This window comes from Limanda limanda, chromosome 4 (genome assembly GCF_963576545.1).
Source record: "Limanda limanda chromosome 4, fLimLim1.1, whole genome shotgun sequence".
Lineage (NCBI taxonomy): Eukaryota > Metazoa > Chordata > Actinopteri > Pleuronectiformes > Pleuronectidae > Limanda > Limanda limanda.
Window position 1 is genome coordinate 5,297,693 of NC_083639.1, and position 27,160 is coordinate 5,324,852.

A 27,160-nucleotide genomic window follows, 5' to 3' on the forward strand; every position below is an offset into this window, starting at 1 on the left:
GTGTAAACAGTCAACAGGATGGAGTATCCTGTGTGTGTTTGTTCCTGTACTTACATCTAAGCATAGGCCCTAGAGAGTGAGGACATTTTTGGAGAGTGAGGACATTTTGGCTGTGTTGGGGTTCAGACTTGGTTTTAGTGTTAGGGTTGGAATTAGGTTAGGGTTAGCCATTTAGGGGTTGGGGTTAGGGTAAGAGGCTGGGGAATGCCAATGAGTTTTTTTACTAAGACAGAAGTACAAACGTGTGTGTGTGTGTGTGTGTGTGTGTGTGTGTGTGTGTGTGTGTGTGTGTGTGTGTGTGTGTGTGTGTGTGTGTGTGTGTGTGTGTGTGTGATAAAATTGTTGAGTTTGAAAGTTTGTTCTTCAGGAGGTGGCTGTAAAAGGGAATAAAATAATTCCAATACTGTTGTGAAATTGGCTGAAAGCTTGAAAGCAGCTATAGAGGATGAGTTGGTTTATTTGATGCCACTAAATGCTTATAATTTACCGAGGGGACAACAAGACAATACACAAAAGTTCCAGCTGAGACAGATAACGATAAAGGACTAATAATTGGAAGTCCTAAGACTTTAAGTATTCCAGAAGGGTAAATGTGTGTAACGTCAGCTGCTAACTGTGCATATGTTGGATGGGCCTGCGAAGCTGCTGAGTGGAGCTCTGCACTGTAAAGACCACAGCTGCTGGGCAGAGGAAACAGGGGACCCGGGGGGGGCGACTGTCAGTGTGGTCCACAACAATCACATCATTATTTGGCCAAAAGGACACCTGCTTTGTTTGAGGTGGACCTGGATTCAGAGGGTGATGACACCAGACAGCTGAGCTATGCAGAGCAAACAGGAGTTAACATAGACATGAGGAACAGTGTGGAAAATATCTGACACTGGCAGAAAGCAGCTGTACCACACAGACGCCTACAGGGGGCAGCCTTGTTGCAGTGATATGCTGCAGTCCACAGCTGCCCCCAAGTGGTAGCCCACAGTCAGGCACTTAGAATACAGCTGATGAAAGCTTCAGACAAAAGATTGAGTCATACGACAACTTCCTAGAGCCATAAACACATCTCTGGAACCTGTACAGTGGAGCTAAATGTATGTGATCAATTTTATTGTATTTACTTTTGTGTTAAAGCAGCATCAAACAATTTCAATACTGTTTAAGAATTATTATAGAACACTGATCGAATTGTAGATATCTGAAACTGGCAGTATGGTCATGATTGAGGTTTAAATATCTGTAAAGAGCCATAAACAGGAAGTCGAGGAAGCTGCTTTTCAAATACAAGGCTGACAATTATAAAATGTAGCTTTTGTCTTTCTTTTGATGTTTGAAATGAATATCACTGATACTAATGCCCCACTCAGCATTTTGTCTATTTTTAAAAACAAAAAGACAGGAGGCAAATTTTTGGCATCCGTACCAAACAGACACACAGTCACAAAATATGCAAATAATAATAATAAAAAACAAGGATAAAATTGAATAATTTGCTAAGTAGAAAATGTAATTAAAAAACAATTACCAAGGAAAACAATTATCCACATCTTTTTGTGGTCACTTTTTTATTAATCACAAAACTAATAGAATACAAACAGACACCCACACTTAATATGCAAACAATACAAAAACTTAGAAATATATTTAATAAACTTATAAGAGAAAATAACAAATTAAAACAATTTGATAATAATATTATCATAATAAAAGTAAAAAAATATATCTTGATTTATTTTGACACAAAAATACAAATAATAACGAAGATTTAAAACATATTTTTTTAGGGTGTCTTTTTCTTTTATTGAAAAATTCCGAAATTACAAATACACAAAATATACGAAATAAACTATTATTTATTTAAACATATTAAAACAAAATACCAAGGGGAAAATGAAAGTAATTTACCAAAGCGAAAATAATCCTGAAACCGGACCTTGTCACGTGACTGTGGCAGGAAGCTGCGGAGGAGGTGGAGAGCGTCGTTCACTACAGAGCAGGTTCGTGTTCGATTCTCTCTTTCACACGTTGGGTTCCTATAAGTCACCGGTCAGTCGTCTCATGTTGTGTTGATGTTACATCACATCACATTACAGTACATAGTTAACACAATGACTCAGGAGCAGTGTGTATTTGCGTGTGTGTGTGTATGTGTGTCTGTGTGTGTGTGTATTTGTAGCGGAAGTGAAGTTTGACAGTTGGACACGAGCAGGTGAATCGTGGCGCTGACTCGCTGAATGAAGACTTTAGTTCAGTTCTGACCTGAACTTTCCCTCTGGCAGTTTCCTGACTGAGAGCCACACACACATCTCACAGGGGAACAGAAGGTAGCACAACACGTGTGGAGGGAAAACACTCTCTTTACTGTTACTCCTCTACTTCTATCAGTCAGCAGATATCTGTACTTTCTACCCACTACATTACAAAGACATCAAATGATATAATAAACAACACCATCATTAAGGTTTAAAATCCACTGATCAAATCAGAAGAGGCAGATCACGTTAAACTCAACCTCCTGTGGTGGTAACAGTCACTTTGCGAAGAAACACAAAAAATCCAATCATAACAATAATGACCCTTACTCCTTGTGCTAGTTGATGGGGAAAATGTGTCATTAATTTGATCACCAAAAGTAAACTGGAAGGTTTTGCCTGAATTTTCAGAATTATATTAAACAAGTTTCATCAAGAATTGTAGTAATGATGGGGATGTTTCTGCTTTAAACAAAGCCTCTGTAGCACCAAACACTCTCAAGCGCACGCTGTACCTGCACTAACAAACATTTTGTGCTACAGCAAACACCATCATGAACTGAACTAAGCAAAAAAAAAGTGAGTTAAATTGAATTACATATTTGAGTTATTTTAATTTTAGAAAATTTAGTTAAATTAAATTAGAAAATTTAGTCAAATTAACTCAACTATAAAATACAATTTCTAAAATTTCTGGGACTGCAAAGCAGCCCTGGGCGGGCCCGAGCACATTCATTTTGAAGCGTTACATGTGTTTTGCCTTGAGGAAATATTGACACACAGAGCTGTTCAGGCTTGGACTCTGATCGTGAGACAGAAGTTTGGTGGTGATAGGACAATGCAGAGTGGAGTTATGACAACATCGTCTCCTTTGGTGAAGGATGAACCTTCGCCGTACCTCAATGTTTACACAGTTTGAGGAAATGTCCCAATTCTGACAGAGGGAGAGAGAGACTTCACCTTTGCAAGACATCAAGATTCCTTTGATCTTTGACCACTGTCACTGCAGGCGTGGAGTTGTTTGTTTACCACTCAGCATCAAAGGATTCATGGTCCATGTATGACCGCGATACAGAACATCGTGTTTTAATGGCGTGTGTGGGGGGGGGGGGGCACCGTTGAGCCATTTTGCGACGCCCATTGAAAATTCCTCCAGAATATGTAATTTTCACCACTTTTCACCAATTTTCTGCAGATTTTGCTAAGAATTTGAGAATGTTAAAGCCCTCAAAAAGCCAATTCATTTGCCATTTCAATAGGGCCTCACTGTCTGTCAGTGCCTGTTAGTGTTCGGGCCCTAATATATAAGTCAAACCAAAAAAGGGTCTGTTGTTGTACATGTTTCAAAATATTAATGAAGATCCCACTCTGCACGTGTTTTGATGATACACAACAAGATTGATCATCCTGGCGTCTCCAGTTTGTCACCCTAAGTGAGGAGGGGGCATATCATTGAGAAGCATGTACTGTGAACTCAGGGCTAATGACTTGATCATTGGTCACGGTGCAGTAGAGCTGAATGGACTCGTCAGTTTCTGATGATAGCGAGTGAATCGCTCGTATGTTCCTCACCTCGGACCCCTCGGCTGTGACCAATTGGACCGCAAAGATGCAAACGGGGGGGCCGTCATATCTCTGTCGTGTGAACACAACCACCCAGTCATTAGACAAGTCCTCGGTTTACATGTAAGCCCTTTGCTCTGGTTTGTGGGTCTCGGAGTTGGCATCTGGAATAACCAAAAAATCTAATAACAGGCAGTTTAGTTGTTACTTGAGAGGAATTTGTGACGGGCTGTGAATTCTCACAATTCCAATTTTTGTTGTTCACCATTCAAGCCAAATTTGAAGGATGTACGAGACGATTTGCAGCGTGAACATGAGGCAAGGGGCAGATTTTCTATGCTAAAATGAAAACAGCTTGTGACTGAGGGGGAATCATGTGTTGGAAGCAAGAAAACAAAGTAATGTCAGAAGAATCTGAATGAAGATAGTGTCTTTAAAGATAGTGTGCCACTTCATTGATTCTAGCTGGAGGAATGTGGAGTGTGTAATTGCCTAGAATTCATGAGTACACGCGTTTAAAGAAAATTCGAAAAGAAGCAGTTTTATTCAAGCAGCTTACATAACATTTGATGGAAAAAAATTAAAAACATGTTCACCTCAGTCACCCTTAAAGTGTAGCTCACATTAAGCTGGTATTGAAGCAGTTCACCTACATAAGGTGGACTTTGCTGTTTGCATATGCACTGTGTAAACATTATTGTGGAATACAGGGGATTCCAGATGTTGCACTGAGTCATAAAATGAGCCCTATCTTATAAATGATGATGAAGTAAAGTAAGTAAAGCTGCACACATATTTTGTTAGTCATGATACCAAAGAAAAAGGACTCATTATATGTGAAAGTATTGACTCGCTAATATCTTCTGTAGCTTCCCAGTCTTGCTACACTAGTGATTTTCGGTCCTTTTAGAAAATCAAACATAAGTTGCTCACACTTTCCCAGCACTACCGTCAACTGCAGAGTTTGTGTACGGGAAGCTCGACGCCCCCCCCCCGAGCACAGTGCAAAGTGCACACGCCTGCTCCACCACGATGGAGTCATCACTACACTCATGACATTTTCACTGCACCACATCTCGGCTCTGAGGCGACCTGGGACACAGACTTGTGCTGAGTTATCCATCGCTTATCTGTTTCTGTGGAGATACTGGGTAGGTTCCAGTGTATTTTAAGTTTATATTGACGACTGCTCACATTCCTAGTGATAACATCACGCATGTCTCGGCTCTTGAATGTTTGAATTTAACTTTTATCTTTAGTTGTTTTATGCTGTATAAACTTTCGAGATTTCAATCTTGTCTGTCAAAGGAAAACTCTGGAAGATATTTATATATTGTTTTATATAGGTTTCAGACTATGAGTGCGACTGCATTCCTTTCTCACTTGTAATTTATCCCTTTTCAGGAACTTTTATGTTGAAATTGATTTTACCACAAAGATTTTAAGCAGAAAGTTTTCAATTATTCGAGCAACAGAATACTAGTTACTATTTCCTCCATCAAGGAGGTTATGTTTTCATCTGCTTTAGTTTTTTTTTATAGTTAGGATGATTACACAAAAATTTGGGTGCAGATCCAGGATTTTTTAACTAACTTTGTGAAAAACATACTTTGTAAATTTCGAAAGACATTATACAGGGATCTTGATGAAAAAAATCCTCTCGATTAGATTCCAGGGGCTGTTGGCCGCCTGAGTACCATTCTAGTTAATCATTATGATATTGGTGAAATGTTTTCCTTTTTTTAAGCACAAAATGTAGGTTCTAGCCTCTTATTTGTCAAAATGTGTTGCTTTTGTCATTTTAAAGTAAAACTTTGTTTTTTTTTCAAACTGACACTTGTTAACCCCCTGCTGTGAGAATAATTAGAAGTAAATATATGCTCAGAGCAGCTTTGTGTTTTGTAAGTTAGTTACAGTACATTAGGTTGAATACACACAGGTCAACTCCACATTTGCATCATTTCACATATAAACTGGTTTTGATGCTGAAAATTAGAAGTTAACTTAACGTAGATATTATTTCTATTTTTTGACTAGTTATTTAATATTAACATCATTAGTCAGTTTTGGGAGCCCTCAAACCTTGATGTCATCACACGTCCATGGAGAAAGAGATGCATTTGCTGAGATCCATATTTGCACTATCAAAATAAAATACTTTTTCAGTTCTTTTGCAACAGATGTGGTTCTATCAAATTATACATTCTTGTGTTCTATATTGAACAAGAAATTGAGAAATGAATTGCCAGCCTGGAAGTTAATTTCTTTAAAATAATTGTTTTCATACAGGAGGTGGACAGTTGAGACCAGACCATGTTTGTGACTGTGCTCCTGCTCCTGGTCACTCTGTGTGCTGCGGGAGGACATGGGGAGGAGCCAAAGAGACCCGGCCATGTCTCCGTGGTGATGGTGGGAGCCACCGGTGACCTGGCAAAGAAGTACCTGTGGAACGGCTTCTTCCAGCTCTATGTAAAGCAGGTCAGTAGTGGTAACACCTTCTCCTTCTACGGCGGAGGACAGTCACCTGCCGACAAAGCCAATCCGCTCCTCTTCGAGATCCTGAAGTCGGTGTCGTGCTCGAAGGGTGTAGCCGAGGAGCGCTGCGCTCTTCTGAAGGAGCAGTTCCTTCGACTCGCACAGTATCGGCAGCTGAGAACCCTTGAGCAATACCAGGATCTGGCCAAGCACATTGAGAAGCGGCTTCAGGAGGAGGGAATCACGGAGGCCGGGAGGCTCTTCTACCTCTCAGTGCCGGCTTTTGCATACGCAGACATTGCAGATAAAATCAACAACAGCTGCAGACCGACCAGCGGAGCATGGCTGAGGGTGGTGCTGGAGAAACCTTTCGGACACGACTCTACGAGTGCTCAGGTGCTAGCGTCTCATCTCGGGACTTCCTTGAGAGAAGAGGAGATGTACAGAATCGACCATTACCTGGGGAAGCAGGTAAGGACATCCTCCACAGTGTGTGCCTCTCATCTGACAATCTGGAATCGAGATGTTTGACCCCATGCTGTGTTTTCCTGCTTTTTTATGAAGGTGATTGCAAAGATACTTCCATTCAGAATACAGAACAAGAAGTTTCTGGATCCCATCTGGAACAAGCACCACATTGAGAGAGTGGAGATTGTGATGAAAGAGACCCTGGATGCTAGAGGTGAATAAAACTGCATTAAACTCGTACAAGGAAAAAGTAGCCAGGATTCCTAAAAGTCATGTGTTCACGTCCTAACTTTGCCATTTTCTCCTTGAGGTCGCATTCCCTTCTACGACCAGTATGGTGTGATCAGAGACGTGATACAGAACCACCTTACCGAAGTCATGATGCTGTTGACCATGAGGCTTCCCCGAAATCTGACCTCCAGTGAGGAAATCGTTGAAAACAAGCTGCGGATCCTCAGTTCACTGCTGCCCTTAGGAAAGAATCAGGCTGTGATTGGCCAATACCAAGCGTACAAGTCAGAGGTTCAGAAGGAGCTGAATAAAACAAACCATCACATCAGTGTCACACCAACATTTGCGGGTAAGAACTTAGTACTTTTGTCTTAAAGGTTACATCCATACCACTAATACAACTAGTAACATGCTTAAAATGTATTTATTATGTAATCAAAATTCACTGTACAACAAATATAGCTCTGGTAATAATTATGTTTGTGTATTGCAGCTGTGTTGGCCCACATCGATGAGACCCAGTATGAGGGTGTTCCAGTTCTTTTAATCTCAGGGAAGATGTTGGATGAGCGGGTGAGTTACGCTCGTATACTTTTCAAGAACGACATCTTCTGCGTTCAGAACCACAACAGCGTTCACTGCAAACCCAAACAGATCGTTTTCCACCTGGGTCATGGCAGCCTTCAATATCCGGCCATTCTTGTGAGTAAGAATTTATTCAAGCCGGCTTTAATGGCGGGTGAGTGGAAGGAAGTGACAGAGCACAGCGACGCCAGTGTTTTAGGTTTGCCCGTTTCAGACTACTACGTGCAAACACCAACAGAGCAGAGGGAAGCGTATGAAGAGCTGATCTCTCACATCTTTGCTGGCCAGAAGAATAGTTTCATTAGTGTTGTAAACCTGCTGGCATCCTGGGACTTGTGGACACCGCTGCTCACGAGCTTATCCAGCTCTTTCCCCCGCATCTACCCTGGCGGTGCAGACAATGAGGACCTGTTGGACTTCTGTCTGACAGGGAAGGACATTCGCTACAAAAGCGAGGTGGTGATCATCAGCCCTGATCAGATGGGTGGCATGGCACCAAACGGTTTCCAAGTCATTCAAGGCAAATTCCGCAGTTCCGACATGGTGTCCGCCTGGGCCGAGGAGCTGGTGGAGCGGCTGGCTGCAGATGTGCAGGAAGCGGCAGAGGCAGCGGTGCGTGAGGGCGGCGTTTTCCATCTCGCCCTGTCTGGCGGGTCCTCACCCATCGCTCTGTTCCACAGGTTGGTCCTGCACCACTTCTCCTTCCCCTGGAGGGACACCCACGTTTGGATGGTGGACGAGCGCTGCGTGCCGCAGACTGAGCTGGAGTCAAACTTCTACACGATGTACAACCTCCTGCTGCAGCACGTTAGGATCCCGTACTTCAACGTCCACCCCATGCCAGTGCAGCTCAACCACCGTCTGTGTGTGGAAGAGGACAGAGGAGCACAGGTGTACGAGAAAGACATCAACAATCTGGTGAACGGCTCCAGCTTCCACTTTGTGCTGTTGGGAGCCGGCTACGACGGCCACACTGCTTCTCTGTTCCCTGGGACTAAAGTGGAGGAATACGGGGAGAGTCTGGTGGTCCTCACTGAGAGCCCTGTCAAACCTCACCAGCGTATGAGCCTCACGTTCAGCGCCATCAACCGGGCACGCACAGTTGCTATGTTAGTAATGGGTAAAGGCAAACATGAGCTGGTCACTCAGCTGAGCCGAGTGAAGGACAACCCAGTAAAATGGCCCGTCACGGGGGTGAAGCCTGCTAATGGCCGACTGGTGTGGTACATTGACTATGATGCACTTTTAGGACAGTGATCGTTACCCTAATTTTCAATCACACAGCTGCTTTAATTCAGCATCTGGTTTGGAGTGAAGAGCGCGTGAGGACCAGTACATGTCTTAGTTTGTTAATTACAAATAACAAACGGATCATTACTGCTGCATTTCTTTAATGTCAGTGTTTTTCTGATTGATTTCCTGACATGATATTAAATCAAGATAACTGGGGGGGGTTTCTTGTTGGGAAACATGTACGCTGGACAAGATTACATTTGTGTTTCATCACATTAAAAGTGAAACTGTTTTCCTGCTCATGGATTGACCAGCAAGAAAGTAAAATACCAAAATACAGATGGAGAACTGAGATGAGCAGTTCAAGTTAACGTTCGGAAATCCCATCCAGTTCTGAATTACTATTCCCTATTAGGTATATTTAAACCCATGCAAAACTTACTACATGTCCAAATAATGTAGTATGAACAATTGCACCCATCTATACATGTGTGAATAATCTATCGGATACCAAATCTTAAACTATAATACTATGCATCCGTGAAAATGTCAAAAAAACCCTATAACACGATGTTAAAGAAAGTTCAAAAAATGTCCTCATTGATGGCCCTCATATCTTCAGGACCTTGCTCATGGCAGTTGTGTGTTGGGCCAGCTTGACTCTGTCAGCACCTTAAGTCTCTTGTGTTGGAAGGAAAAGGCAGTAATGTGAAGTACATGTTATTATTTGGTAATGAGTCACACAGAGCAGGTACGGTCCTTTCATTATTCAAAGTTAAACTTTGTTTGAATATTCTTCTGTGTGTGACTGTGTGAAGGGATCATCATGCGGACTGTTTATGGTTTTTGTGAGGCTAATCAAGTGTGAGGTGAGTGAAAACCTGTACAAAATGTGCAGAATTATCATAACTGTCTGAATTGTATCAGATCTCAGGTGAATTTCTGAATGTTTACATAAATGCAGTTCACTGTGTGATCTTTACTTTTGATTGTATATTGCATATACTTGAGGTGGCAGTGATGAGTTGAATAAAATGAAAATGTGACAGTTGAATAAATATTTTGTTTGTGTAACAAAAAAATAATTTTGAAAATAAAAGGATTTAAAATATTTCAGGTAATTCAAAATCTATGGTGCATATTCACATTCCACTGAGACATGTCAAGGTGCTTTTTCTAGATGCGTGAGCCGAAACAAGAGGATGTTTATTTCAGATTTGATTAAATCTATAAATCCAAACAGTTATTGCACACCATTAAGTCTTATAAGTATAAAAAAATCAACACTTTTTAGAAATGAACTAAATAATTAGTTGTACTTATAAAGTAGAGCGTGAAGAATTATTTGGTTTTCTTTTAAGGTTAATTTATACACCCAAGTGTGGAGGACTTCTCTATAGTGTTTGATTCATAGACCAACAATTAAGTGAGATGTACAGTATATTACAGTATACAAGTGGAGCCTATTGACCCACAGGAACAAGTTTATTTCCAACAAAGATTTTGTTTGTTTTGTCTTTTTCATTTTCTTTATCATATCCCAGTTGTTTAAATCATACATTGATTTGTGATCAATACATAAGATCTGAACTGTAACATTGATTCTGACAGAGATCAGTTGCAGTGTATGAACAATAGAACGTAGCCGGTGAAACTACTAAGTACAAAGTGCACAGGTGGGATTTTCCAGTTTATTTTTATACAGAGGTTTGTTGTCACCAGAGCTATTTTCCAAGTTTCCTTTTGGATAAGACCGCTCAGATAACATGGGTCATGTTTTGATACAACATCTGCATTTTATCATATATTACAACCTGTTAGTTTCATCAATATAAACAATTTCCTTTTATTTTCCTTTCTATATTCTGTTTAATGTAGCTACACTTTTCCCATTGGGATAAATGTTACTATTGGTGCTGTATAAATATATTCAAATCTGTATTTTTGTATGTGCAATTATGTATTTAGAATTATAAACTGAATCTGCTGTGTAGATCGTGTATTTATTTGTTTCCTATGAACAGTTACACCATCAACAAATAAAAGCAAAACCTCTCTGATAGTCAAGACATCTGCTTCCCTGATACTTTTCTCAGGTGAAATTAAGTCCCTTTTGCTTTTTTAGTTTTTGTTCACATGGTTTAAAGTTACCAGTTCTGTTGGCATGGAAACCCCATGAAATTTTTATAAGTGCAGTGTCGGATGTCAACGTGTAACAGCTGGACCGGGTTGTCGCTCACTGTTTGTTCCCAGGTCCGTCACGGGCTGCTTGTCCCTCAGCCAGCGAGCTCCTCTCACTGTGAAAAAACCTGAACAAGACACAAGCCGGTGTTATTACTTTGAACTGAAGAGTCCATGTGTGAGTAACACCACACAGTACGAGTACTGGATTCACCTGTGCTGAAAAGAGAGGCCACCGTCAGAATAAGAGACGTGTAGTACAGCTCTGGGGTCGTCTTGGCCTGTGAATACACACACACACACACACATGTATAACTCGTCTCTTTAAATGGATTTTTTTCTGCAGACCCAATGAGCATTAATGTTAAGGTCGTTTTCTTACACATGCTGTGGCTGTCAGAGTCAGGATGACAGTGCACAGTCCTTGTCCACATGAGAGCAGCCCAAACACATGATAGGACGCCCACAAGCTCTGAGGAACCGGGTCCAACAACGTGAAGATCACTGAGAACCCTATGAAAAGGCCGTACAACTCACTTTTTGTATTTTGTCTTGATGTCAAATGATGTGTTTTAAAACCTGATCTGGTGTGGAGGTTTACCTGAAGTTATGAAGGACAAGGCGACGGAGGCCGACAGGTTGTTCAGCAGAGGCTGCCTGCAGTATCGGGAGGATTTGGGCCTTTTTAAAAACAGAAGCAGAGGACGGGAGCGTCAGTTTTAAAGCCTTGCTTCCTCTTGTGCAGATGACCTGCGATCTCCATGGCCTGATGCCATCACCTCTGTCTCAGTCACCTCGCCAAGACGTAGAGCTGAGGAGCCAGAACAATAGCGGTGAACCCTGCATTCAGTATTTGACTGCAAATAGAACATGAACAAAACAACAGGATTAAAACAATAAAACATCTTGAAATGAGCAATATAATAGCATTATTTTAGCATTTGAAATACCTCTAACCACTTACAATCTTAACCTCTTACTCCTTGGTATCCATCTGCTGCCATGATAAGCCATGAAGACTAGCATGTAGAGAAACATGGATGTTAGGACACGCAGGCGGACGTGTGCTGTAACTCTATTCCTGACGACCGGACGTGTTCAGCTGAAGCAGCTCTGCATACATGAGCAGGAGGAAGGAGTTGATTTCACGCGGCACAAGCACAGAGTCATTTGCTCCACATTGTATACTCAAAAAAACAGAACACAGCACCTACACAGTATCAAGGATGCAGTGTTTTAATGTGATTAAAGAATAACATCCTGTATGGAGGCTTTCGTCCTTACAGGAACAAAATAGTTTCCTCATATTATGTGCAAATGTGAAAGCCTGCAATACATCACCTCTGCCCCACATTGACACACAATGAAACATCCCACCCAAGGGTTTAAAATCTGCTCCCTCCTCACACTGGAGCCTGTTGCCTCTTCCAGAGAGTCACCACAACATCCAGCAAGATGCCTGCGGACTACAGTGGGACGTGGGACCTCGTCAGTAACGTGAATTTTGAGGGATACATGGTGTCACTTGGTAGGTGTCTGTGCTTCTTTTAATATGTGAGAGTTTAAATTTAAATGTGACAATAGGGAAATCCTTGTTTTTATGTGTTTTAAAGCTTAATTATCAATGTTGCATGGAATGGGAAATATTGATTTATTAACATGCATTTCTTTTGATCAATGACCTAGAGACTTTTTTTTATGTGCAGTGAATTTTGTTTTTATCTTTTACGTGCAGGCATTGATTTTGCAACACGCAAAATTGCCTCGATGTTGAAGCCCCAGAAGGTGATTAAGCAAGATGGAGATTGTTTCATAATCAAGACATTCAGTACTTTTAGAAATTATGAGACCTCGTTCAAAGTCGGGGAGGAGTTCCAAGAGGTGACGACGGGAATGGACAACCGGACGTGTCAGGTAAAACCATTAGTTTACTGTAATATTGTCACCATAAAATTTGCCCATGTATGACATGCTAAAAGCAGGAAAGATTAATATCCAAAACTGATTTCTGAAGCAGTAACATATTTACCTGTAGTTCTCTGTTTTCCATTTTCCACCAGACTGTGGTGACCTGGGACAATGAGAAGCTGGTGTGTGTTCAGAAAGGAAAAAAGAAGAACAGAGGGTGGAAACACTGGATTGAGGGAGACGAGCTTCACTTGGTACGACCCAGCTTCTCATCCTGGTGGTGACTCAGCACAGCCCAGATACTTTATAGTAACTTTAATGTGTTTTCTCTTCTCAGGAAATCACCTGCGAGGACCAAGTCTGCAAGCAAATTTATAAAAGGGCTCCGTGATTTATTGTTCTTATGATTGGTGAAACCATTTCCTGCTACAGAGAATTGAATTCACATTAAATTGGCTAATCCAAATCATTTAGTTGTTCTGTCTGTTGTGGAAGAAGTATCTGAATCTCATATTTTAGAAAAACTACCAATTGAACAGTGTAAAGTACTGCATTTAAATCCTACTTAAGTAAAATGACAAAAGTATTGATGTACTTAATGTTATTGAAGTAAAATTCTGCATAATAAAATACCCTTGTGTGATTTTGCATACTGTTTGACTGTCGACTTAAATACAATGGATCATATTTGAAGCTCATCCTATTTAACATGATTTTTTTGTATTTATCTAAAATGATTTGTACTATCTCAAGGTAGTGCAAAGCTGGATAATATTACCCTAAACACATCATATGTCTCTTGTATGTAATGTTTAAGCCTCTGTGTTTTACAAAGTGAGAGGAAAAATTTCAAATAACAAATGTTTGTCTACTCTTAAAGTTGTTCCGACGTTCCAGTGGGAAACTTGTTCTACGACACCTCATGAATATCAGCTCATCTGAGTGAAAGTATACGGTAAAGTGGAATCAGATTGAAGGACGTACTGAAAGTATCACAACTGCAGATTGTTGAGTTCACTAATGGAGTAAATGTACTTTCCACCACTGACTCCTGAGCAGTGGTGGGAAGTAACAAAGTAGAAATACTTTGTTACTGTACTTAAGTAGATTTTTCACATATCTGTACTTTACTTGAGTATTTATTTTCCTGACGACTTTTTACTTTTACAAAACGCATGCAACGCTTCAAAATACATGTGCTCGGGCCCGCCCAGTGCTGCATTGCAGTCCTAGAAATGTTAGAAATTGTGTTTTATAGTTGGTACTTTCCAGGGTTGAGCAATTCTGGTTTTAATTATTGTTTTTATTAATGTTATTAGGTGACTTTACATGATTTTTTGAAGTTATTCCTTTTCGATTCACATTCGTTTTCCCTTTCCTGCTTCGTGTCACCATCTGCACATAAGTACATAGCTCGAAGCAGCAAGTGCTTAACTTTTCTTAAAGAAAATATTGGAAGTACTTGGTTTAAACAAAAACTGTTGGCAAAAAGACTATCATTGGTTGGCCGTGTCTACTTAGTCTTACAAGTCGACGTTAACAAAACAAACAGATTTAAAACAAGTCGAGATGGGAAAAACACACAACACAACCAATTATATAAGCAAACGCAAAAACAACTTTCAGCCAACACAACCAAAAACAAACACTGTGTCGTGGACTACTGCATATTCACGCACACAATTCAGGTTTTTTAATGGACCTCGCCAAATGGAACCCTGGGTAATCAGGTTCAGTTTTCTCCTCACTATAATGCCAATATAATTTTTGCAAAGATATTATATATCTATATATTGCCAATTCCAATCCTTAGTCGCCCTTTGTGCTGACTCAACACAACTTAGAAGCTGTTGAGTCTTTATATATGTATTGTACAAACTGGCTAATGTGTACAACCTCAAGCAGGGTTGTGTCTTCACTTTGCCGTCCCTACAGGCAAGATACCCTACAGGTGTATTGTCACCCTGCTGGAAACAAACGCAAACACAAATGCAGGCCCATTCAGTGAAGATAGTCTAATGATAAATAAAACAGGCTTACATGTAGATGTGTGGACAAGCTGGCGGGCAGGTATACAGGCAGGTCAATATCCAGGCAGTTACACAATACAGCTAATAGACACAAAAGGTTCATTTGGTCTGTTAGTGGCAGGTCTATTAGTGTTCTTAGGTAGAATCAAGAGGCACTTGTTTATTCTGTTGTGTTGATTCTTTGTTGTCTCTAGAAGTTCAGATGCATTTGTCCAAAACTATTTTAACCTCAGCATCTCGGGTTCAAAATTTGTAAAGTTATACATTATATATATAGTGTTGTTATAATTTTTCAGTCAGTTGAAATAAATCCTGAACTGAACAATTTTGGGTTGTTTTGTGTCTGTATAGGCCTACTATAAAAAGCACTTAGCATTTTTAATTTTGGTACTTGTACTTTTACTTTTGATACTTAAGTACATTTCAACACCAGATACTTTTGATACTTAAGTACATTTTAGTCAGACAACTCACGTTCGATTATTTATCTTATTTATTAAGATATTTATTTATTGTTCACAGTAGAACAGGTTTGTGTTTGGCGTCTAGGCTCCAACTTAATCACTCCCCATATGATAACACAGGATTGATGGGAGTGAAGAGCTAATACTGTAACCCCCCAGTTGAAGCCTACAGGTGGATGCTGGGGTGGAGGAGGGGCTGAGGCAGTAGTCTACAGTACTGCGTAGCAGTTAGGAATCAGAGAGAGTGATGGGATTTCCCTTTGCTTAAATAGACCGCCTAATGAAGTGGATGAGTGCTGTGGCTGGTTGTGGCAAGTGAAGTATGCCACATGATGTATGTCACGTGATTGAAGCAGCGCAGCTCGAGTTGCCTGCCAGAACTAGCTCGCTGGCTTCGCTCCATTTAATATGAGCAACTCTGACTTTTACTCAAGTCATTTTCTGACGGGTTACTTTTACTTTAACCAGAGTCACTTTCAAGTAAGATATCTGTACTTTTACTCAAGTATGGCTTTCAAGTACTTTATACACCACTGCCTCTGCCCCACATTGACACACAATGAAACATCCCACCCAACGACCCAAGGGTTTAAAATCTGCTCCCTCCTCACACTGGAGCCTGTTGCTTCCTCCAGAGAGTCACCACAACATCCAGCAAGATGCCTGCCGACTACAGTGGGACGTGGGACCTCGTCAGTAACGTTAACATTGAAGGATACATGGTCTCACTTGGTAGGTGTCGGTGCTTCTTTTAATATGTGACAGTGTTAATTTAAATATTAAGTTATGTTTATAGTTTAATGAAAAGTTTGTCTGATTAAGAAATCTTAATTATCAATGTTGAATGGATTTGGAAATATTGATTTATTAACATGCATTTGTTTTGATCAATGACCTAGAGACTTCTTTTTATGTGCAGTGAATGTTCTTTTTATCTTTTACGTGCAGGCATTGATTTTGTAACACGCAAAATTGTCTTGATGTTGAAGCCGCAGAGGGTGATTAAGCAAGATGGAGATTGTTTCATAATCAAAACGTTCAGTACTTTTAGAAATTTGGAGATCTCGTTCAAAGTCGGGGAGGAGTTCCAAGAGGTGACGACGGGAATGGACAACCGGACGTGTCAGGTAAAACCATTAGTTTACTGTAATATTGTCACCATAAAATTTGCCCATGTATGACATGCTAAAAGCAGGAAAGATTAATATCCAAAACTGATTTCTGAAGCAGTAACATATTTACCTGTAGTTCTCTGTTTTCCATTTTCCACCAGACTGTGGTGACCTGGGACAATGAGAAGCTGGTGTGTGTTCAGAAAGGAAAAAAGAAGAACAGAGGGTTGAAACACTGGATTGAGGGAGACGAGCTTCACTTGGTACGACCCAGCTTCTCATCCTGGTGGTGACTCAGCACAGCCCAGATACTTTATAGTAACTTCAATGTGTTTTCTCTTCTCAGGAAATCACCTGCGAGGACCAAGTCTGCAAGCAAATTTATAAAAGGGCTGCGTGATTTATTGTTCTTATGATTGATGAAACCATTTCATGCTACAGAGAATTTAATTCACATCAAAGTGAATCATTTAGTTGTTCTGTCTGTTGTGGAAGAAGTATCTGAATCTCTTATTTTAGAAAAACTACCAATTGAACAGTGTAAAGTACTGCATTAAATCCCACTTAAGTAAAATGACAAAAGTATTAATGTACTTAATGTTAATGAAGTAAAATTCTGCATAATAAAATACCCTTGTGTGATTTTTCATACTGTTTCACTGTGGACTTAATTACAATGGATCATATTTTCAGCTCATCCTATTTAACAGGAATGTTTTTGTATTTATCTAAAATAATTTGTATTATCTCCAGGTAGTGCAAAGCTGGATTATTTTACCCCGCATTTCGGATACTGCCACGAGTAGTTCAAACACATCATACGTCTCTTGTATGTAATGTTTATGCCTCTGTGTTTTACAAAGTGAGAGGAAAAATTTCAGATACAAAATGTTTGTCTGCTCTTAAAGTTGTTTCGAAGTTCAAGTGGGAAACTTGTTCTACGACACCTCATGAATATCAGCTCATCTAAATGCAATCTGTGTGAATTATACAGTTAAGTGGAATCAGATTGAAGGACTCACTGAAAGTACAAGTATCACAACTGCAGTTTCTTTAGTTCACTAATGGAGTGAAGGTACGTTCCACCACTGACTCCTGAGTAAATAGATGTCTGCAGTCTCTCCTCCAGACCACAAGATGTCGCTCTACAAGCTGTTCATCACAACCAGGAAACAAGCTCATGAGTTGTTGGTTTGCTGATGAATTTTTGCCGCGGGTTTTTACCAGTCTATGGTTTTTACAACAGTTTTGAGTTTGTGTGTTTGCTGGACGTGTGTCGTGTCTTTCCACGATTCTGTGACAGCTTCGTGACTTTACGGCCGCTGGTTTGTTACGTTTCTTCACGTGAAAATGTCCGCGGATAAAGAAGAAACGCGTCAGGTAACAACACAGTTTACATGTTGACAGTTTACATGATGACAATGACATTAACAAAAGACCCTTAACATTTAACTCATGGCTGTGGAGAGAGTGAAGGGGACAAGTGGCTGATGAGACCTTTGTGTTAGTTTGTGTCTCTTTGTGGTCGCGTTGTATTTGTGTTTTTTTTGTAGTAGTTGTCATGTGTTCAGTTTCTGTGTGTTTGTGGTCTTTTTTTATATTAGTTGTGATCATTTTGTCTCTGTCATCATTCTGTGTCTCTTTGTGATCATTTCAAGTCTGTTTGTGTACATGTTGTTGTTACTGTGATCTCGTTGTGTAAGTTACAGCCTGTGGTGGGTTGTTTCTATCTTATTTGCAGTATTTCATCTGATCTCTGTGAAAAAAAGATGCAATATGAATAGTTGTGGTGTCACCCGGGGGCCTCTGACCTTCCAGCTGCGGCCCCTGTGTTCCACAGGCCTGCACACATGGTCCAGTTCACTTTAGATGAACTATACTAACAATTCTATACCACACACAGCTGGGATCTACTCATAAAATGGGACAAATGTTAAAACAGGATTGTAGGGCGTATTGTTCATAGGATAACTATTGTGTTTGCTATTTGCATTACTGGGATACATTTTTTTAAACCATAACCTTGAAACATGCTACACTATCATCCCTCTGCTTTTCAGTTTGAAGCATCATGTTGAATTATTCTAATCAGATTGTTTGTGTTGAGATTCAGAGGCTGAAGGCGGCGGTGCACTACACTGTGGGTCGCCTGTGTCAGAAGATGGGAGAGGTCCACCGCCGAGAGTTCAGTCGACAGGTCATAGCAGCGATAGCCGAGACGACATTCAGACAATGTGGTGAGTGAGAGCGAGGACACGAGCTTAGTCCAGTCCTGGGGACACTATCAGAAACATGCTGGACATTGAGTTTTTAAAATTAAAACTCAAAGACATACTGCTGTGAAGTGCACAGCTCCCAACTTATACAACACAAAGTAATGTCAATATGCTGAAATACATTTTATTCTTGATTAGGATTTTTTTTGCAGAGTAATTCCAAAATTCACAATATAAAGCTTGTCATTGTAGCAATGTAATGCAAAAAACCTCCATGATCATCATACACAAATAACTATTATATACAATAGATGTAACGCTGGGTAACAGGACGCTGTATGCTGCATTTGGCTGCAGTTTACATTACAAACTCTCTGTCTCCCAGACACTTTTCCACTTCTTTGTCTGGCTAAGTCTTCAGCTGAGATGTGAACTATGCTCTGAAGTTGAAGATGCTACATTTTTACAGACAATGCAGCAAATTGTGTTATACAAAAAGTGGTGTGGCTGTAAATCCAGTTTTTCCAGTCATTGAACATTTTCTGAATGTCAAATTTGTCCATATAAACATCAGTTTTGCCAGTTGTGTAAAAGTGGGTGCAAGTAACAATCACTGTTTTAATTAACCTGTCAGTAATTTGGTTTCTGTAATTGATGCCATTTTCAAACTAGTGAAAAATGTCCATCTTTCCAAAGCCCCCCATTGTGTCAAAAGGTCCAAACCCTTAACATGAGTTATAATAGACTAGAACCACACATAATCATATGAGAACCTGAAACCAGATAATTTGGACAAAAATACTCAATCAATAGCTGCCAGTTTTCTTTAACTGACTGTAAAGAACTGAACTATTCTGACACTGCATAGTCTAATTAATGCAGTTTTATTACCAACTCGTATTACTTTTTGAATGCAGTTTTATTTGTACCTTTGGTCAATTGAAACCTAAACCTAATTAATTGATTGTTGACTTTTCCTCAGATGTATTTGCTACGGACCTGGAGGCCTTCGCAAGGTGAGAATCTCATTTTATAGGCTTAACTTGTAGCTTTGGTCAAAATTCCCTGTGAAGTCTTTTGTTCCTTCACTTAAATCTATCCTGTTAAAACCTCATTTGATCTGAAGGCACGCTAAAAGAAGCACAGTGACAACAGAGGATGTAAAGCTCATAGCCCGACGCAGTACTGCATTGGTGAGTTGTTCCCACTGGACTGTCACTTTGTTGTGTATTTACTGACGTCAAAATGAAACCAGTATTTTGGTCAATGTTGGCATCTCATAACCATCAGTTCCATTTGAATGAAACAGTAGTAAATGTGCATATATTTTACAGCAGACAGCAAACTCAATGTTTAATTTGCCTTTATTCATTTCAGTCGATCTACATACAAAATAAAAGCGAAGAACTGAACCAGCAGAGGGAATTAAAAAAGAAGAATACTGGGAAGAGGAAGAGCAGAGACACGGAGGAGGAAAGCAGAGAATAAGGACAGGACACATGCAGGCCTGCAGCATCTCACTTGTGTGTCCAACATTCAAATATACATAAAGGCTGACTAGTACATCACAGAAAGTTAAGCGTCAACTAAAGTGCTAGAATCAGCTACAGCAGTTCTCCAATGTCACTGTACATTAAACTATCTTTTCTAACACTGTTCAGGGACCTAACACAATGTCATGTCGAGTTGTCCTTCATTTTGCACTGTTCTGTCACAACAATAAAATAACACTTGTAATAAAATGAGGACTTCATTGTCTTTTATTTAAAATGGTGTAAAGTGCTTACTGACCAATCTAGCATATTTCTCCGTGTTACTGTCATTTTCATGCCGTTTTACACTTGGAATCCATGACACTGTTAAGATCGTCAGGCAAACTACCCAGAATGCTCAAGGCTATCTAAAGAACTTCCGTCTTACCTGCAATGCAACTGAATAAGAAAGGTTCAATCTGACAAGCCAGTGAAATCAGCAAAAAGACAGGTACTACCCCATGTCATGTTTGAGAAGGCCACACACTGAAAGTGTTGGAACTTCCGTCTTCATCCTTCAGAACAGACTTCAGTCAGGGTTCAAACGGAGACCTCGACCAGCAGAGCCCAAGGTCCCTAGATATGTGAATCGAATTAGATTTGTTTTTTTAATTTGACAAATTGACTCAAGTAATATCAACTAAGCATCTATTCAAATGAACTTTATTAGAGAACTCCCTTCATTTGACATGTTTTTCAAACACCTCACAAACAACAAGAGCTACTGGGAACCATTGGACACACCACTTCACGTTCTCACACTATCACTCGCGTCCCCCAGAGTCTTCAGCAGGTGTCATCCACATCAAGTACACACTTACAGATCAGTTCAGTAACATGAAAGCACACACCATACAGCATTCAAATCAGATAATATAAGCAATACAAATATTCATCACAACATTCCACTACATTTGATATTTCTGCACTTGAGCAACATACTTAAAGAGTAAGGAAAAACTTGCAAAGATAAAAAAAAAAAAATCTTGAAGTACTAATTAAAGAATGTCCATGTTAGGGGAGGAGCTCGTAGCATCCGCAGCTTCCACTCACACACTCAGAAAGCAGTCACATTGGGCTCTTTCATCGCACAGCCAGTCCGTTTCACGCGTCTCTCTCCGTTCGCTCACTCACCGCTTCACTCTTCGCCACAAGCCATCCTCAATCGCACTCATCAGTTCTTAAAATGTCAGTTGCGCAGTTCGTTCCATTTTAAAAGTGGATAAAAGTGAAAACACCCACCGTCTCTCAGAACATGCGGAGTGAAGCCGTTCTTTGATGGCATAGCATTTACAGGTGGGAAGAGGGAGAATGATACCGATATCACCCCAAAGAGGAGCTTCCTCACAGGAAAATGGAAGAGAGGTGAACTGCAGAAGAGATTTCAATGAAGGCTTTTCCATAGAACTTGACTGCAAATAAAGTTGCACTTAAAAAAACATATAGGTTTCAACCAGATTCTTCCCAATGCAAGATTGCCTTTTTAAAGTTGGTGACGAAGCCTGATAATGGTGTATCAGAGACATTCATGCATTTTCAAAATGGGTATAATCACATTTCACAATGCATGCATTAGAGAATCCAGTTGAAATGGATACAAACAAGACATCAAAAATAGCACTTTAGTCGGACATCCTGGTAAACAATTCACTTCAACACTTTCTAAATTAAATCTTTAGCATTTTTCCAAATGTACAAAACATCTTCCACAAAAGTGTTAAGTTTTCAGATACGCTTTAACACCAGAAAAAAACTTTTTTTGTTGAAAAGACTCATCTTTCTCACAATACTTACCATACAAACACTTAACTTACATCCCCCACCCAGATGACTTTGACTCCATACTGGACCCAAAACCTGAGCTAAAGCCACTACCACTGGTTGTCGAGTTTGACCCTGTTCCCCACCCAAGACTGGCCGAGCTGGTGCCATAGTTGCTGTTGCCTCCTCCTCCTGTACTGAAAGACTGACTCTGGTCCCTGCTAGAGCTGGTCCCACTGCCTGAGGTGCTGCCTGAGGTGGACGTCTGCTGCTGGCTAGCTAGCATACCCATCATCCCCCAACTACTCTGTAGAGCAGCCTGAGCGGCCGCCATCATGGCTGGGTTCAGGCTGAAAGAACCAAAATTAGCCAGACTACTGTTAGTGCTGCTCCCTAACCCACTGCGGCCGCTGCTACCGAATGCCTGTGCTCCGAAACCATTACCAAACCGTGTTGTGCGGTCAAACTGCCGATTGCCGTGTTTGGGCTCAGCGTTTGAGATGTGAACACTGACACCTTTAATTATTAGGTCCTCTCCACAGAGAGACTGGGCAACCTGCGAGGGGGAGAAAGACACAAATCAGTTCCTCTGGATTTCAGTAGTGCGAAAACATGAAGCCACTTTATATGCACTCACTTATGGCTGGGCAATTTGGAGAACGGTAACTTTTTTTCTTATCAGTTGATATCATCATGACTAGTACATCACAGAAATGTTCATATTTTTGATGAATGCTAAACTTATCAGTTTGCATACGATGAACTTGAAAGTAAAGAAGCATCAACTACTGCCGAGGGCGATTTTAAACCGGGAGCGAGTTGGAGTTTACACACACAGGCCACCGGGGCCCAGACGATCTGGATTCATGATCCGACATCATCGATCAATAACAAAAGAATAGTGATATTGCAAAAATTATCGATATTGTTTTTCTCGTCCAGCCCTACACTCAATACAATACCTGATCATCTGCAAATGTCACAAAAGCAAAAGCACGGAATGGCTTGGGAATGAAGACATCTGTCACTTCTCCGTACTGCATGAAGAACTGCCGCAGGTCGTCTGTGGTCATATCTTCTGTGCAACGGCCTACAAAAACTTTGCGACTCCTCAGTGGCTCATCCGGACCCTGCCGTGAACAACTTGAGTTAATTTAAAGAAACACTGAACACAATACGTGTGTTCATGTGAACAGCTCTCATTTCCCATGTGTGGGTTTATGCATGGACATTACCAGATCTACCTTCGAGTTAGGAAGCTTGCAGTCGCACCATCTGCCGTCGATCATGTGGCGCTGGGAGATCACCTTCTCCTGAGACTCGTACTCTGTGAACCTCACAAAGCCGAATCCTTTAGAGTTTCCTGTCTTGGCATCTCGTTTTACCTGGAAGATAGACAAATTATTATTATGAATGGTCACTAAATACAACACATAGTAAATTATTAATGTTACTCAAGTTATACCTGAACCATGATGACTTCCCCAAACGTACTGAAGTAGTCTTTCAGGTCCTGCTCGGATGTTTTCCAAGGTAAACCCAGAACAATCAGGTCAGACGTCTTCATATCGCCTCGCTTCATTTTCACAGCAGAGGAGGCATCTATTTCCTCCATCTTTCTTTTGTTGTCTAAAATACAAAAGTCAGTATAATGAATTAGATTCTAGATAACTCCTCACAACAAAGGAACTTTAAGGTCCTGATTGTGCAGCCCTGATTTATTGTATGACATTATAATTTGGGTATTTATTGTTGCCAACTCATTTATGTAAATATTACCATCTCCTCTCAAAACAATTATAACAATTGATGGCTACTGTTCATTTTGTTCTGTAAAGTACTATATAATCTTGTTCAGATGATTGCTATAGAAATTAAGTTTTACAATTATTATCAACAACAACGAACACATGACCAGAAAGCCGACTCAAACCCTCTCTACATAACTTTGATGTGTTAAAAAGGTTTCACCAAGATAAAACTAGACTTGCATACATAACGGATGAGGTCTAAACTTAATCAAGAATGATTTTTTTCCCCCCATCGTTGCAGTACTTCCTGCTACTAGCAAATGTTAACAGTATTTCCTAATAATATAATCAACTATCGGTCACAATCATTAATCATGACCTGTGTATGAAGCAGCAAGATGGATGACTTAACTAGGTCACAATAATGGGTACGATTTTAACATGGGTTAGTGTACAAGATCAAAGGTCTGGAACAAAGGAATTCCAGATTTTTTACCCTCAAATCTCAGACAAAAACTAATGTCGTCACCTACAAAAGACTTAAAACCAATGATTCAAGAGATTTGCGATGTAAACATTAAACTCTAAACACGATTTGAGGCAAGCGATGAATGAAAACAGCGCCTTTTTTAAAAACATTGGTTCGTAGAAAGGGCTTTGGTATGTTGAAGATAACAGATTGTAAACTTTGCACTTCTCTTTTCATTTTAACTCCTCTCTGAATAATTCAGCGACTCGATCTTGTGGGCGTGGTCGAACCACACGGCTGTTCACCCCCCCCCCCCCTCTCCTCCTCCTCTCTCCAGAGACCCGAAGCCACATCATGAATTATAAATAACAGGAAACATGGCCACCTGTTGAGACAGCACGCAGCAAAAAAATTAAAGTGTTACACAAAACATGGTGTCCTCTACCTTTGGGATAGTTGACCACGTACACGACGTTGCCCCATCCGTTCTCCGGAGCGTGCAGGATCCCCTCCACCAGGCGCACCCCCCGCATGCACTGGGACACGGGGCTCCGGAACCGCAGGCCGCACGCCCCGGGGAACTGCGCCGCCACGGTGGAGAGCAGCACGGTGCCGTCGTCCTCGGACGGGATCTCCATGGGCTCCTCATTCTCCTCCTCCGCAACGCGAATGTAGACTTCCGCCATTTTTCGTCCACAAACAAAAAACTTCTCGCTACCAAAACAACGCTGTGCTAACGTTAGCAGTTAGCTCGCGGCTAGCCTTAGCCGATGCTGCTAACGGGTCTGAATGAGTCAGGCCAGCGGGGTTTGTTTTGTTCGCAGCGAATATTTCTCACCGTCAAACTACCGCAACTATACGACCTGCGGATGAGAGTAATTTTAAAAACTGGCATAAACGTGGTTCTTCTCCGGGCTGAGCTGACAGGTGTGCGTCGGCCTCACGGTTCCTTTGTTCCCGGGATCTGCGTCGTCAACACCGGACGAAGAGACCGTGCGAATGGGGACTTGTAGAGGGGGAGTGCGTACGGTGTCCCGCTAGCTTATCGACAGAAACACGGTTCCTACACGATGGTTCCCACCGCCTGGAAGAAGTTCCGCAGCCTTAAATCAGCGTCCGCGTCGTCACGGGGAACAGCAGCTGGGAGAAACGTTTTTCCACACGAGGAGACAGACGAGAGCAGATCATAGGGCCTACAAAGATGGCTGCCTTACACAACTCCAAAGCACTGCTACGTCACCAGCTTGGGCGGTTCCATTTCATGACGCGTCATTGTGTCCGACAAACACGTCGAGAATATTGTGAAATAAATCAACCTTCAGTTTAAACCTGGAAAACCGAACTGGTTCATGTCATTATCTGCTTGCATTGTTGTTTGGAGAACAGTAAAACTAAATGAATTGTAAGGATAAGTATTCTAATTATTTTGAGACACCCCCCTCCTGTGGCTAGCTGTGCTCGGTGGTACAGTCACGGCGGCAGCTGTAAACCTGCTGTAAACATGTAGGTCTGCAGAGAAGGCAAGATGGCGGCCAGCTGGAGAGCTCCAGTGAAAGTGCGTGAAGCTCAAAAGTCCATGGTGATGAGCTGCAGGGACTGTACTGAGGGTTTTGATGACTAAACTGGAAACTACGAGCCGCTGGATTATTAATAGGAAGATTACCATTAACCAGATATTAATATTGTCATTATCCTCTGTCACATTTGTCAGAAATAACATTGCAAGTATTACAAGTATTACCAGTATAATACATATAATACAATATAATAATGTAATACCCTTACTGCGGTGAACACAGTATATTACAACACCCCTACAACATAAGATTATAATTTCTTGGACTTGTGGGGAAGCCTGCAAAAGACAATATTTATTGTTTTATTTCAGGGAATTCAATGTAATAAACTTTGATGTGTTATCATACACGTGGATTATTAGTCATGAACTTCAATTAATTAAAAAGCACTAATTTCCAAGTTAAGTTTATGTATGACGGACACAGTAACACAAAAGGAGAATAATCCACCAGATGACTTTCTCTAAAAAATGAAGCATAAACGAATGTTTGAAGCAGATGCAGTTGTCCCGACATTTATTTAGAGCTGAGGGTAAATGTACAGGCAATAATGTTTTGTTTATATGTGAGTAATAATAATAAAGATCCATTCAAGCAAACAGGCGCCTCAAGTTTTGAGACCAGCAAGTCTTTAACCTGTAAGTTAAGTAATAACTAATATTAGACATAATGTCACAAATTCAAACATCATCTTACTATATTTAGTTTTGTTTTTGTCGTGTTTTTATTAAATAAGTTTGTTCTTTGAATTTTAAAGAATGAGGATACAGTTACTTTACTTATTTTCAGCAAATCCAATAAAAATACAAAAACCCAAGAATATGCTGGTTAAATACCATGTTCGGCACTTAGCCTATTGTAACAGAAAGAAAGTTGCTGGACAAAGCAGTTTTTAACAAATTATTCAGACAAAAGTAAAAGTGTTGTTTTATATTGGTGATGAGTATTGTCAATCATGCATTAAATGATATTAGGGGTTATGTTGAGTATTTTCAGCAGCAGGGGGTGTATGTGAGACAGATCCCATATAAACCTACATATATAGTCCCTATGTTCCTCAGTGGAAGTCTGTGGCTCACAGTTTTTGGACAAAAGTGGAGCTCTGTAGGAGATGGGATTTAGTCATGTCAGACATTTTTCTTGAATGGGATTTATCAACAATAAGGAATATCATTTTAAGGCAGATTAATACTTAAAAATCAATTTAAGGTAAGTCAAAGTTAAGTTCTAGCTGTTTTTAGTATTTAGTTTTCTCATGTTCATGTAGAGGTAAAAAAACTGCTGCAAATATAAAAACCGAAAATACACATTACATGAGGTAATGTGACAGCAAGGATAAAAGAATGTGGTATTAGAAT

The 27,160-nt window shown here is 40.5% G+C and overlaps 6 protein-coding genes across 9 annotated transcripts; 4 read left to right on the forward strand and 2 right to left on the reverse strand.

Moving 5' to 3' along the window:
- The first annotated feature begins 1,968 nt into the window (after positions 1-1,968).
- Positions 1,969-10,870, forward strand: h6pd (hexose-6-phosphate dehydrogenase (glucose 1-dehydrogenase)). Of its 2 annotated transcripts, none has more exons than XM_061069401.1 (5): positions 1,969-1,991; positions 6,099-6,755; positions 6,849-6,966; positions 7,063-7,332; positions 7,477-10,870. In XM_061069401.1, the coding sequence occupies exons 2-5, from the start codon at positions 6,123-6,125 to the stop codon at positions 8,823-8,825; spliced, it is 2,370 nt and encodes a 789-aa protein (XP_060925384.1). In that variant the 5' UTR covers positions 1,969-1,991; positions 6,099-6,122; the 3' UTR covers positions 8,826-10,870. The 2 variants fall into 2 exon arrangements, with proteins under 2 accessions (XP_060925384.1, XP_060925383.1); XM_061069400.1 differs by lacking the exon at positions 1,969-1,991 and adding an exon at positions 4,839-4,960.
- LOC132999665 (uncharacterized) lies at positions 10,268-12,052 on the reverse strand. Its single transcript, XM_061069404.1, has 6 exons — positions 11,947-12,052; positions 11,777-11,839; positions 11,584-11,663; positions 11,365-11,495; positions 11,197-11,263; positions 10,268-11,110 (listed from the first exon to the last, which is right to left on the reverse strand). Exons 1-6 carry the CDS (start codon positions 12,018-12,020, stop codon positions 11,007-11,009), a joined length of 519 nt encoding a protein of 172 aa, XP_060925387.1. The 5' UTR covers positions 12,021-12,052; the 3' UTR covers positions 10,268-11,006.
- Positions 12,053-12,369: 317 nt separating this feature from the next.
- On the forward strand, positions 12,370-13,460 carry LOC132999666 (retinoid-binding protein 7-like). Its single transcript, XM_061069405.1, has 4 exons — positions 12,370-12,510; positions 12,718-12,896; positions 13,043-13,144; positions 13,228-13,460. The coding sequence occupies exons 1-4, from the start codon at positions 12,438-12,440 to the stop codon at positions 13,279-13,281; spliced, it is 408 nt and encodes a 135-aa protein (XP_060925388.1). The 5' UTR covers positions 12,370-12,437; the 3' UTR covers positions 13,282-13,460.
- Positions 13,461-16,043: 2,583 nt separating this feature from the next.
- Positions 16,044-16,933, forward strand: LOC132999667 (retinoid-binding protein 7-like). Its single transcript, XM_061069406.1, has 4 exons — positions 16,044-16,116; positions 16,333-16,511; positions 16,658-16,759; positions 16,843-16,933. Exons 1-4 carry the CDS (start codon positions 16,044-16,046, stop codon positions 16,894-16,896), a joined length of 408 nt encoding a protein of 135 aa, XP_060925389.1. The 3' UTR covers positions 16,897-16,933.
- Positions 16,934-17,701: 768 nt separating this feature from the next.
- cenps (centromere protein S) lies at positions 17,702-20,432 on the forward strand. The gene is made up of 5 exons (XM_061069408.1): positions 17,702-17,876; positions 18,610-18,733; positions 19,695-19,728; positions 19,839-19,905; positions 20,090-20,432. Exons 1-5 carry the CDS (start codon positions 17,847-17,849, stop codon positions 20,198-20,200), a joined length of 366 nt encoding a protein of 121 aa, XP_060925391.1. The 5' UTR covers positions 17,702-17,846; the 3' UTR covers positions 20,201-20,432.
- tardbpb (TAR DNA binding protein b) lies at positions 20,059-25,429 on the reverse strand. Of its 3 annotated transcripts, XR_009678157.1 has the most exons (6): positions 24,671-25,429; positions 23,471-23,634; positions 23,241-23,390; positions 22,968-23,135; positions 21,487-22,561; positions 20,059-20,820 (listed from the first exon to the last, which is right to left on the reverse strand). XR_009678157.1 is itself a non-coding variant. In XM_061069403.1 (5 exons), exons 1-5 carry the CDS (start codon positions 24,909-24,911, stop codon positions 22,055-22,057), a joined length of 1,221 nt encoding a protein of 406 aa, XP_060925386.1. In that variant the 5' UTR covers positions 24,912-25,429; the 3' UTR covers positions 20,892-22,054. The 3 variants fall into 3 exon arrangements, 2 of the variants coding, with proteins under 2 accessions (XP_060925386.1, XP_060925385.1); XM_061069403.1 differs by lacking the exon at positions 20,059-20,820 and having other exon boundaries at positions 20,892-22,561; positions 23,250-23,390; XM_061069402.1 differs by lacking the exon at positions 20,059-20,820 and having other exon boundaries at positions 20,892-22,561.
- Between the last annotated feature and the right edge of the window lie 1,731 nt (positions 25,430-27,160).